The 12,145-nt window shown below is 38.3% G+C and overlaps 1 protein-coding gene across 4 annotated transcripts in view; it reads left to right on the top strand.

Annotated features, from left to right (window-relative positions):
- Positions 1 to 12,145, top strand: part of BRINP3 (BMP/retinoic acid inducible neural specific 3) — a 205,093-nt gene that overhangs the window by 135,184 nt on the left and 57,764 nt on the right. For all 4 annotated transcript variants that reach the window (XM_063344804.1, XM_063344805.1, XM_063344806.1 and 1 more), the window contains 2 exons: positions 4,306 to 4,411; positions 7,182 to 7,418. In XM_063344804.1, the coding sequence (XP_063200874.1) occupies positions 4,306 to 4,411; positions 7,182 to 7,418 (343 nt within the window). The remainder of the gene's footprint in view (positions 1 to 4,305; positions 4,412 to 7,181; positions 7,419 to 12,145) is intronic.

Raw genomic sequence — 12,145 nt, 5'->3', positions numbered from 1 at the left:
ATATGAATGCAGCTTCCTATTTTGGAGCGACTAGCATTGTCTCATTCTCCTTTGTGTTGGCTTAGTTAGCTTCCTTAGAAGCCAAATTAATTTTTAAAGAGTCTTGCTGAAGAGGATAGTCCTTTATGCAGGGCGGCACACTAGCTCCGCATGGCCATGTAGTTAGGAATATTAGCTATGTGCATTTAAAAGGACGCACCAGGAACAAAATCTCTGCAGAAATATATTTCCCTTTTATTAGGAAAGACTTCTATAGGCTTAATTATCATGGACAAAAAAGCACGGTTTCCCAGGGAAATACTACCCACTGATATCACAAGAATTCAGCCCTGCTTAAGTGCTAGGAGGTATGTTCTCGGTGCACTTATAATCGGGTTGTTATCACCATGGTTATGAGATTTAACTGACTGAAAACTGTAGGCATTTGTCTCATTAATGCCAAATGTTATAGTTTATTTCTGGGAACTGAAAACCCTGCTGCCCAGGGAAACCTGTTCTGTGATAATCTTTGAAAACAAGCCACTTGAGAATAGCCTGCCTGCTTCATGTCAGATGGTTTCACACCTATTTTGTTACTGGTTCTTAGGGGGTTTTGTTTATTAAATAACTTTGTTTTGTGGCATTTTGCTTTGTGAGTTAGCATTCTTTATGGACTGCAGGCCTAGCTCTTACAAAACAAGCATGGCTTATATGAAATCACTTCTGGACTATGCTGGCATCTTAGCATACTCTTTGCATTTACATTTTACCTTTCCCTCTTCCTGTTTTTGGTTTATCTGTTATTGCATGCTTTCAGACAAAACACTTTTCAGCTGTTATCTTGGAACTGTACATAGTCACACTTCTCTGCTTGGAAGATAATTAAAGAAATGCCATTGCCTCTCCAATTTTGTTTCTGTTGTTCCTGAAACAGAAAATGTACCAAACAGAATTAATTGGATGTTTTGGTCCAATTTTGGACCAAATTTGGACCAAAGACCAAAATTGGACCAAACAGAATTAATACACTTGGACCTTTTTTTTTCCCCCTCTATAGTCTGATTTGTTACCCAAATCATAGAATCATAGAATGGTTCGGGTTGGAAGGGACCTTAAAGATCATCTAGTTCCAACCTCCAATGAGTTACCCAAAAATAAAATCCTTGCATTTGATCAGAACATTTGACAGAAATTTTAGGGTTTTATTTATCAGCTACTAAAATTTTTCTTCTGTTTTATAATCTTTTTTGAGTAGGATTTATACAGAGTATGAAAAACCGTATGTAACTATATCACTTGACTTCTGACTAGAAGTGTCATCCATGGAAAGTTGAAGTTGGGATGATTTTTGTCAGCTTTTGTCTTTTTTTGTTGTATATTGGGACTATGTATTTTGACTTTCTTCTTGCAATGTATTTTGTATGCAGAAGCTAAGAGTACCAGAGCAAAGGAGTTGACAGAGGAAGGCTAGGGTACTTGGAAAAGTAGAAGAATGAACAATACAAATCCATAGATTTTAGTGAAAACATAATGTTTGGAAAAGGTCCTTATTTATTGCTCTATTTATCGAGTATTATTTATTATTGTTATTATTAGAACAATATTTTATTGCTTTCCTATACCAATCATCAGCGTCTGTAAGTCACCTCAAAATCTGAGCGCGCTCAGTTTTTTTCATGTATCTTTCTTTTGGATCAGTGGATTTATATAACTGGTTTCTAATAAAGAAGTCATAAAAGTCTAAAAAAGAAGTCAAAGTCATCATTTAACGATGACTTTTCCCCATTCTGCCTCTTGGCACACCTAAATACACCAAGTGCTATCACTCCCATAATCAAACCAGCGGTATCTCTACCTATGTCTGCACGATCCAAGTGAAGAATGAAGATGCATGAACAAAAAGGGACACAGTAATTATAAAACTGCTTACTAATCTTCCTTACTTTGTGATTTCAGGAGGCATAAGGATAATAAGGACCATTAGGAATTGTAAAATTGGCTTTATAATTTCTACATTTCATATAACTTTATGAAGCTGCATTGCCTTATACACAAATAGTTGAAAAGAATAATAATGATATACAAAAAAACCCCAACACTAAAATAAATGGATCTTTAAATAAAGGATTGCAGAGATAAATGCTGAGCATAATCTTTCAGAACTAGGATAAGTCTCGTAACAACATTCAGCCCTCTTTTATTGCCTTCTGGCTTTTTAATGTATTTAATGCAGGTGACTGTCTTTGTTATTGTATAAACAGATTAAGATTCTGTATACGGACTGGGGGTACTGCACAAAAATGAGATTTTAGAATGGAATTTTATGTCACTTTTCGGGAGAGGGAGAGGACTGGAGGATCACAGGTAAATCAAAATTGCCATTCCAGCCGTGTCCAAGCCAAATCTGATGCCTGTGCAAGAGTCTTTGTGCTGATTCAGGATGATTAAGCAAAAAACACGGTAAATCTGTCCCTGTCCTAAATATTAAAAACTGCCAAGTGTGTGCAGGGAAGAGACATCCTGACTCCGTCTCATCTCCTTGCGCAGCTGGCACTCTGCTAACAGGTTTGGCTGAAGCCAGTTTTGTGTGTCCTCTCCACGGGCCGCTGGCACTGCAAAGGGTCTCCTTCTCCACTCTCAGGAACACTAGTTCAAAGTGACAGAAAGGTGCCAAGAGCTTGGAATAACCTAAGATTTTCTATTTACTTTTCAAAAATGCAAGAGATTTTGGAAAATATGATATCTCCACGGTTTCAAGAATAGCATGATCCAGTTGCAGCCACCCACAAGTGCTGGTGGTAGCACAGACTGTAAGGGAGCCAGGCAATCGTAAGCAACATGAACATTCATGGATTATTTTAGCAAACCTTCATATTTCTTTCAAAATAGCAGGCTTCCTTCTGTTCGTATTAGTTGTCTGTTTGCACGTCGGTCCGAGGCACGGTGGAGGTGTGTATTTTTGAAATGAGCTCCTTGACCCCATACTTTAGGCTTATTCTTCAGGAGATCCAGAGCAAAATACTCTACCTGAAGTAACAGAAAATAGAAGTGGTTGTACTCAAAACTGAGGCAGATCACTAAATGAGGGTCAATATGGACACAACCTCTGAGATAGTGAAAGGAAGAGAGCTAAGAAGTTCCAGGACTGCGGCTGGGAGCAGTTTGGGTGGGAGTGTGACAGAGGAATTGCTTATACTTTGGCTGTAAAGGAGACTGGGACAATATCCCATGGCCAGCATTTCCTGTTATGGCTCTGTTTGTATTTTTATTACACTTTTATTGTACTTTTATTCCACTTTTGCTTTTTTCTTTCTGCCTAGTCTTGGTATAAAGGAGAAGGAACCACAAACCCATTAATTTTCCACAGCACCCAATCCAGTTAAAAAAAGTGAGATCGTGGTATACCCGTCCATACTAAGGTTTTGGAATTTTTCCATGATTCCCTACACAGACAACGAAAAAACCCCAAACCTGAGGTGCTGCCTAGTGCTTCAAAAGCTGCAGTGCTTCACTGGTGAGAAAGTGCATTAGACCACATAGCCCCACCCCCCTTCTGTTTTTCATAGGAAAACATTAAAAAAAGAAATTAGCCTTTATAATTATTTTGTTGACACTGAGAATTATCTATACTACTCCATTGTCATCTCTTTTTTTTATTATTTATTAATTTACTCATGTAAACAACTGCCCGTTGTCAAGCCCAATCCCCAACTGTTAAGCCAGACTTCTATGAGCTCTCCTTGTGGTGATGCTGTTTTGATTGATTTAGCTGTATTTTGATTCTGTGGTCATGGAGTCAGTGATTAGAATAGGCAGAATGTCTAGAGTTTTATGTCTAATCTTCTCTTAGGATTTTTTCTGATTAAAAAGATCCCACCGCTACCACCATTATAAATACAGCTCATAAAACGTTTTCGCTTCTGAATCTCTGTGTTACATGAGAAAAGTCAAAGTTTTCCATGGCTTCGACAAGGAGTTGCCATGTGCACAAGTTTCATCAGTGAAAATCGGAGTCGTCGTTTTTATGAACCGCTTTTATTAAACCCATTCTAATTCCCATAGCTAAAGAAATAGTCTTTAGACCGTTGGTTGGCTAAAGTATTTACAAGGATTCTGTGCAATGGAAATAGCACTCCCCGAAGGCTGTGGTACTTGGTAAAACATTTGCCGTCATACTTTTCATAATTAAAATGAGCTGTTTCACCTTAATTAAGTCTGAAATGTACCGCTGGCTGAATTAAAGGGAAACTTTATGAAACGGGCTTCTGAACTCCTCAGTCTGTTTTGAATAATACAGCAAATGCTTTTCCATTCCCTTACCATCAGGTGACAGAAACGCGGACTGGTCCTCTTGGCTGCAGTAACTATGACAACCTAGATTCTGTCAGCTCTGTTCTGGTTCAGAGTCCTGAAAATAAGATTCAGTTGCAAGGTATGTAGGTGCAATTTCATTAATTTGTTTTGGAACAGGATGGCATTTATCACACTATCTGTTTTTCTTTCTTCCACCTCATAAAAGGTCATTTTCGTAATTTTTTTTTTTCTGTGTGCAGTAAGTACATTCTAGACAAAGTGAGGGAAATGTCAGTAACTCGTGTTGCCTTTGAAATGGAAACAATTTCTGTGCGCATCAGAAAATAATTTGAATAATGCTGTTAACATTTTACAGCCCTATTTAGCAACCACTTGCACACCTTTTAAACAGCCTGAATTCACAGAGGTTGCACCAAGCAGGGAATGACATTTCTGTGCTCAGCCGGCTTTGCACGTACTCAGGAGTAGCTTACGCCTCATGCAGGCGTCCCACTGAAATGAATGGAGTTACCGGAGGAGCAACATATAGATTTTCTAAGATTCTAAATAATGAAGAGTCCAAAGGCTCCTCTTGGGAATTTTAAGATAACCTGGAAGGTTAGGCATCTCACTTATTAGGAAAATCATAGTAATTATATATTTAAAAAAAGAAAAAAAGAGAGAGAAAGGCAAAGGCAAAAGGAGGAAGGAATAAAAAAGACGTTCGTTTTTTTGATAATTCCAGTAGATGCATTTCCCAACCTGCATATCAGGTACATAAACATTTTTGAAAAGTCACCTTCTAGGGTGCTTTTTTCAGTTACACCAATGTAGCGTGAACAACTTAGTATTACTGTGAAAACTGACTAAATTCTCTTTATTTTATGTACTTCTGTATACCTCTGTGTATATACAACAGGAGAAGAACACGGTTCTTAATTTGCAGTTATGGGTAGCTACACAATTATTTCCAGTTTTTAAAATTTCCCATATTGGCTCATAAATCAGTTGGATATATAGTGTGAAGCTGTTGCTGATTATTAAGAATGGCTGTCACGGAAAGATTATCCTCCTGTTTAAAACATCCATGTGGTTTTTTTTCCCTTTCCTTTCTCTCTCGTAGAATAGCTTAAAAGCCATACAATCATACGAGGATTTCAGAGACAGTGTATATTTTTTTTAAAAAGAACTTGTCATTTCCACTGGGACGCAATGAAATGTTTCCAGAAGTAATTTGCATGGTTTGTCAGTTAAAATTTGGAAAATAATCTTTGTGTACCTCAGACAGTGGTTTGACACGTGCCATTTTATTGTCATTATGAGAAATATATTTATATCCGTAAACTATTTCATACTTACCGTGGAAGAACTGAAGAAGACTCAAGGTTGCTCATCTGGGATTTCTTTTCCTTTCACAATTTCAAAGCTTTTCACAAGTATGCAAGTACATTGAAAAGTTTGCTCAGACAACAACGGAGTTTTACAAATTTTGACATGAGGTAGAAGGCAACACAGACAGATCTGGTTTTATCAATCGATATGACTTTTGACTGGGAAGAGTTATGAAATTACTTTTACAGCTATCATTTTTATGTACCTAAAAATAAGGGATAAATCTCTATGAAATTGTCCAAGTGCCTACGTAGAAGAAACCTGCATCACAAGTAACCAATCCATATGCTGAGAAATTACTTCACCCCCAAATAAGCTCCACTGCTTCCAGAGAGATTATTCTTTCCACAGAAAATAGCAACAAATAATAAATAAAAATTTATAATGTACCTTGCTGTGGCTTTTTTGGTTTGCTGATTACTAATGTAGCTAGTTAGTTAAAATGCTTGTATATAAAATACTCACATACTCATTCCCATCATTGGGATCATGTAAACAATGGTCAAAATTTTCAGATGAGTAGTCTAAATATCTGGTCATGAATATTCTGAATTTTTGATTCACCTGCTCTGTGGTTCTCCTACAGCAATGAGATATGCTTTTGCAAGACCTCTCATACCAACGCAGGGTAAAGTGTGAAAACACTTTGCAAAAAGATTTGCGACATAGCAGGAATTTTTTGAAACACCACGGGAGATAGACTTTGCACCCTTTCTCCATGCTAAACATTTAGTAGATTTAAGAAAGAATTTTCTTTCTCAAGGTTTTGTAGCCCTACCTATCACATCCAATTGACAGCCCCTTAGCAATTAAATAGCGGTTATCAGAAATGAAATATTAGATGCATTTTATTTTTCTAAAATTTCCTCCAACTCAACTTTCCTATTCTTCTTAGTTTGTCTCTACAGAATCATGAAGAGAGAACTGGTGTTATTTAGACCAGCTATATTTTGTTGTGTCAAAGGCAACATGGAAAACAAGTCCAATACAGAATGGAAATGTTTACCTTCACACCTCTTTTTCTGATTATACTGTCTCTTTACTCGGTTTTCAGGGCTGCTTTCTCTTCATCAGCACTCTCCAAATTTGTATTAGCTGCTAGTACCAAGATTATAATTCAGCTGCATGCTTCCCTATTGCAAAGCTCTTACTACCGAGGCTCTTCATTCAGCAATTCTTTTCAAGGAGAAGCTGATGTAATCCTTTCTTCCTGTTTCTGACGATCCCCCAGAAAGAAATGACACTGGTAAATGCTCTATCTGAGCAGGTTACTGGTTAGTGGAATGGATGTTCCATGCTGAGAGGAAAATCTGAGGAATATAGCTGAAATTGACTCTTAAGAAAGGGAATATATGACTTAGTGCAAATGTTAAACAGATGTGTAAATTGTCCTAAAAAAGCCACATAGTTTCCTTATTCATAGTTCATTTGTTTATTTGTTAAGTAGGTTGGGGAAGTTGCTTAGCTCGCGCATTTCTTTGCCTTTAATAACATAAAACTTACTCTGTTCCCTTCAGGTCTTCAGGTCATCCTGCCTGAGTATCTGCAAGAACATTTTGTCCAGGCAGCTCTGAGCTATATTGCCTGCAATTCAGAGGGGGAGTTCATCTGCAAGGACAATGACTGCTGGTGTCAGTGTGGTCCCAAATTCCCGGAATGCAACTGTCCGTACATGGACATTCAAGCCATGGAAGAAAATCTGCTCCGAATAAGTGAGACTTGGAATGCATACAATAGTGAATTTGAAGAATCTGGTGAGATGCTTTATAAAATTTTTGTTTGTTTGGCTGTATCCACAAAAAGTATTTATACAACAGGCTCCATCTGAATCTCCAGAACGGTTCATACACCTAAAGCTAAACATACTTAAACACATCCTGGATCTTAGTCTTAATTATTATAAAATTCTGGTAGGAAGTGTTGTCCTTACCTTGTGATGATCAGCAGTCTGTGTAATTTCATTAGGATTTAGGCAGCTGTGTTTGAGTATTCATCTGCTATACTTTGGGGAGTCCAGAGCTGAAGAGACTTGGTTCCTGTTGGAGCAAGTAGTGTAGGGGTGGATGCAGAAAGCAGAACAAATGAGGAACAAAGTCAGGTTATGCACTTTATATGGGTATTCTGCATTTTTGTTCCGAAATGCAGCTGAAACAGGTGCTTCATTTCACATCCATTTTTCAGTGCTGGGTCAAAGTTTCTCCTGTAGTTCCCCTTTATCCTGTCCCTCCAGCAATACCATGAAGCTGACATGGAGACTGTAGCCAGCCCTTGATTTACCAAGTAGGTAATAGTTCATCCCATCATAGTTGGCAACTTGCTTCTTCGTGTGATTTCTGTTTAAACTGGACCTATCCATATTGTCTCTACAACGCATTTGTGCCACATCATTGGTTTTCTTTAAAGCATCAAGGTTTGTTTCATACATCATTTCACCTGTCCTGATCATCAGAACTTCCAGTCCCATAGAGAATGGGAACCGCAGGTAAAATCAGCTTCTGAACAACTGTTTTCACAACTCACTCACCCAGTGATATCAGTAACAGCTGTCTAGCCAGATGGTGGGAAAAGTAAGGAGAGCTCAGCAGACCTGGGAAAAATAGCTGAGAAAAAAAAAGAAATGAGGGAGGTAAGGAAGAAACAGAAAAAAGCAAAAATCACAGTTTTTAATATGTTGGAGAAAGAGAATGAGTCAGTAAAAGAGAGGAGGAAGAAGACTACTCAGTGTGGGAGAGAAGAAATATCAGTACAATAGTTAATTGTGAACAGTACATTGTATACAGTCATTTTTTATATTTGCTGTTTTATTTTTAAAGACTGGTTGAGAATTTCAAAAGATCCTGTATCATTTAAAATTTCAGTTGTTGTAACTTTTAGTGAGACCTGCTGCCTAAATCTGAGTCTGTTTGGAAGATCTCAGGCCCTTTTCCCAGCCCCAGTCTCACTCTTAGCATGAGGACACCAGAACTTACAATATTTCTCGTTGGAGGAGACTTCTCACATCCCACAGACTTCCCTGGTTCTAAAAGCACGAATTTATGCTTCATTTTTGTATACATAAAAATGCATTTTCCCAATGACTATTTTGACACCTTTAAGCATTTAGGGGTCATGCTGTCATTTACTACTTTGCAAACTAGGACACGCGTATTGACTCTACAGAAGGGCACGGGTTTTTAACCATATTTTGTCCTATTTGAATGGGATGTGTTATTGTTCAGTGCCTGTAGAATGTCATTTGATGGCGCATACTTAACAGCAATTTTAGTAAAGCTGGTATCTGAATCTGTGGAGGATTCTTATAGTAAGCTGTATAGGGGCTTCAAATTACTCACAGTTTGGATAGTTGTCAGCTACAGGTATAGTCCTGTGTTCAGGACTGAGTCATGAATGTCAGAGGAAAAATGGGTAAGAGTTAAATTCTGTGCTTTTAAAAAAGGCTCTTTAGCTATGCTGTGTGAATCACTGAAATGGCAAATTCACATACATCTGTCAATTAGGCAACTGCTAGTAGGAGTGGTTACTGAAAAATGTGAAATATAGATTATTAACATCATTAAGATGTATGTCACACCCACTCTTTAGCCCTTGAAATATTTAAATCATTTTTAATCTAATAAGTATTCCACATCTCATAGGTAGCTTAGAAAAATCTGTGCTTTTAACTTATAAACTGTTTTGCATAAAGATGTTCATGGAAAGATGAGGTGGGTAACCTTGTATGTGTATGGGTCGGTTGAAAAAAAGTGGGCACGTGAACTTTTGTTAGATAGCTTAGTCATTGCCCATTCGGCCTCCCAGTATAAATCATATATTACCATCTGAGCAGCTCTTCTAGTAGTCACACATGGTCTGTAAGCATTTCTAGCCACAGTGATTGCTGAGACATATTCTGAAAAATTAGAGCTTGTGCAACCTTTAAACTAGGAAAAACACTATTAACAAATATCAGCATGATCTGATTCATGTTAACAGCATCTTCTGAGAACAAAAGTGCCCTTTATCAAACAAAACCTAATGTTTTAAATAGGTATTTTATAGCTTTGATGTGGGATGTATATCATTCAGTCTTTGTCTAAATCGGTGGAAGTCAGCTTTTGAGATAAGAGTATGTTGTTTTATTTTAATCAATTTATAATAAAAATAAATTATCTGGAAAAGAGTAGGGTGAAAGAAGGCCAGATTATTTAGTAATTTAGAGTCTGAGTAGACAAGTGTCGGGGTAATCCAGACCACTAACTACTGGTCCATATAGTCTACTACTAACTGCAGAGGAATGAATGAATGAATTCCATTCTTTGACGCTATGAACTCCAGATTCAAGTAAAGTCAAATACGAGTGTATTAATATTAATTTCTACCTTTTTTGCCTTCCAAAGCCTTCCTTACTTTACATATAACAAAATAGTCCTCTGAATCCAGAAACAAATGTTGTCCCCTAATACAGACCTGTAAAACTTCCTAGGTTCACTTGAGGTCATGGGCATTATCTGTGGATAGAATTTAGCCTAGAAAGGAAAAGGAAAATATTCTATTTAAGATTGTTTGTTTACTGTCAGTGTTATCTCTCCTTCTGTCTGTTTAAGATAAAACAAATGAGGAATAGATTTTTTTAAAGAAAAAAATGACAGTTCTTCAGTGCCTAAATCCCATTTTAACTCAATGGGTAGCTAAATTTAGTTTGTGTCTTTGAAACTCTCCATCTGAATTTCTAGTAATAAAGAAAAGGGGAAAAAAAAGCATGAGGACTGTTTTCTTTACAGCCTACTGCTCTCTTCCAAATTAGGCAATTTACGTCATTATTTTACCTTTTAAATCATGAGATGTGAAAGAAACGTGTACCTAGTTAAAAGTCAAAGGTCCTGAACACTACAATTACAGCTGCAAAAAGGCAATAATTTAGTATGACCACTCTATGCACACATGTAGAAGTGCAATGAGCAATCATGTTAGATGAACAGAATGTTGGGTGAAATGAAAGCATGTACCACATCAGGAGCCTCATGAAGGTCAACAAGGAGAAATCCTGCACCTGGGGAGTCCTGCAGCAGGCACGAGGACATGCTGGGGACCATCCGGCTGGAATGCAGCATGGCAGAAAAGGCCCTAGGGGTCCTGGTGGACACTAGGTTGACTGTGAGCCAGTGACGTGCCCTTGCAGCAAAGAAGGCTGATGGTATCCTGGGCTGCATTAGGAGTGCTGCCAGCAGGTCGAGTGAGAGGATCTGTCCCTTCTCCTCAGCACTGGTGAGGCCACACCTGGAGTACTCTGTCCAGGCCTGGGCTCCTCAGTACAAGAGACACATGAACATATTGGAGGGAGTCCTTGAAGACGATGAAGGGTCTGGAGCACCTCTCTTATGTGAAAGGCCGAGAGAGCTGGGACTTTTCAGCCTGGAGAAGAGAAGGCTCAGGGGATCTTAACAATAAATTCCTGAAGGGAGGGTGTGAAGAAGGTGGAACTAGGCTTTTTCAGTGGTGCCCAGTGACAGGACCAGAGGCAATGGACACAAACTGAAATACAGGAGATTCCCTCTGAACATCAGGAAATGCTTTTTCACTGTGAGAGTGACTGAGCACCGGCACAGTTTGCCCAGAGAGGTTGTGGAGTCTTCCTCCTTGGAGATATTCAAAGGCTGGCTGGCCATGGTCCTGGGCAGCTGGGTCTAGGTGGCCCTTCTTGAGCAGGGGTTTGCATCCCACCTCAAGCATTCTGTTACTCTGTGGTCAGAGAATTTTCACATAGGAGGACTCTGGTCTGCAGTTTCGGCTTGCTGGTTGTGACAATTCTCTGTGATTATCGTAGATTAGATGACCAAACATACTCCAGTTTAGAATATGTTGTCCATCGTTATGTGCAGTTTTCATTTCATTCAGGCCCTTCTGGCACCTTTTAACTATGCGAATCTCATTTTGGAGGACGTGGAGCAGTATATTATTTATCTCTCAGTAAATTTGGCTGCCTTTTTCATCTCTCCAGCTGCCCTCCAGCAATACATACTTGATCACTATTAGCTCAATGAGCTGCATATAACCTCTTAATACCAGAGTATGTACTAAGTTCTCAAAGAAATTACAAGAGCTACTTTAAATTGTTTACTCTGAACCATCTGCTTATTCTTTATCATATCTTGTGGCCTCCAGACTCAGCTACTACCCTTGCAAATGAGCAGCTGTTTCTTTATCAAAATTCCCTACTAAAACTGTTCAACCTTTATTAACAAATTTAATTAGTTTCTTGAGGCTTTTGGCTGAATTAATGTGTAAGCAAAGTTCTGTCTGAGAACATCGTTCCAAGAAGCTATGTTCTTATCATCTAACACATGGCCTAAAAATATCACCTCTAATGGAATCAAGCAGTGTTTCATTTACCCTTTCTTAAAGTGCATGAAACTAGCCTTTCACAGGAATATGTAGCCTAAAAGGGCAACTAGATAATCCGGTTGACCTGCTGTTATCACAAGCCACTAAGTTTCATTGAGAT

The sequence above is a fragment of the Chroicocephalus ridibundus genome, chromosome 8 (assembly GCF_963924245.1).
Source record: "Chroicocephalus ridibundus chromosome 8, bChrRid1.1, whole genome shotgun sequence".
NCBI lineage: Eukaryota > Metazoa > Chordata > Aves > Charadriiformes > Laridae > Chroicocephalus > Chroicocephalus ridibundus.
The sequence above is the reverse complement of the archived record's forward strand: the minus strand, read 5'-3'. Positions and strand labels throughout refer to the sequence as shown.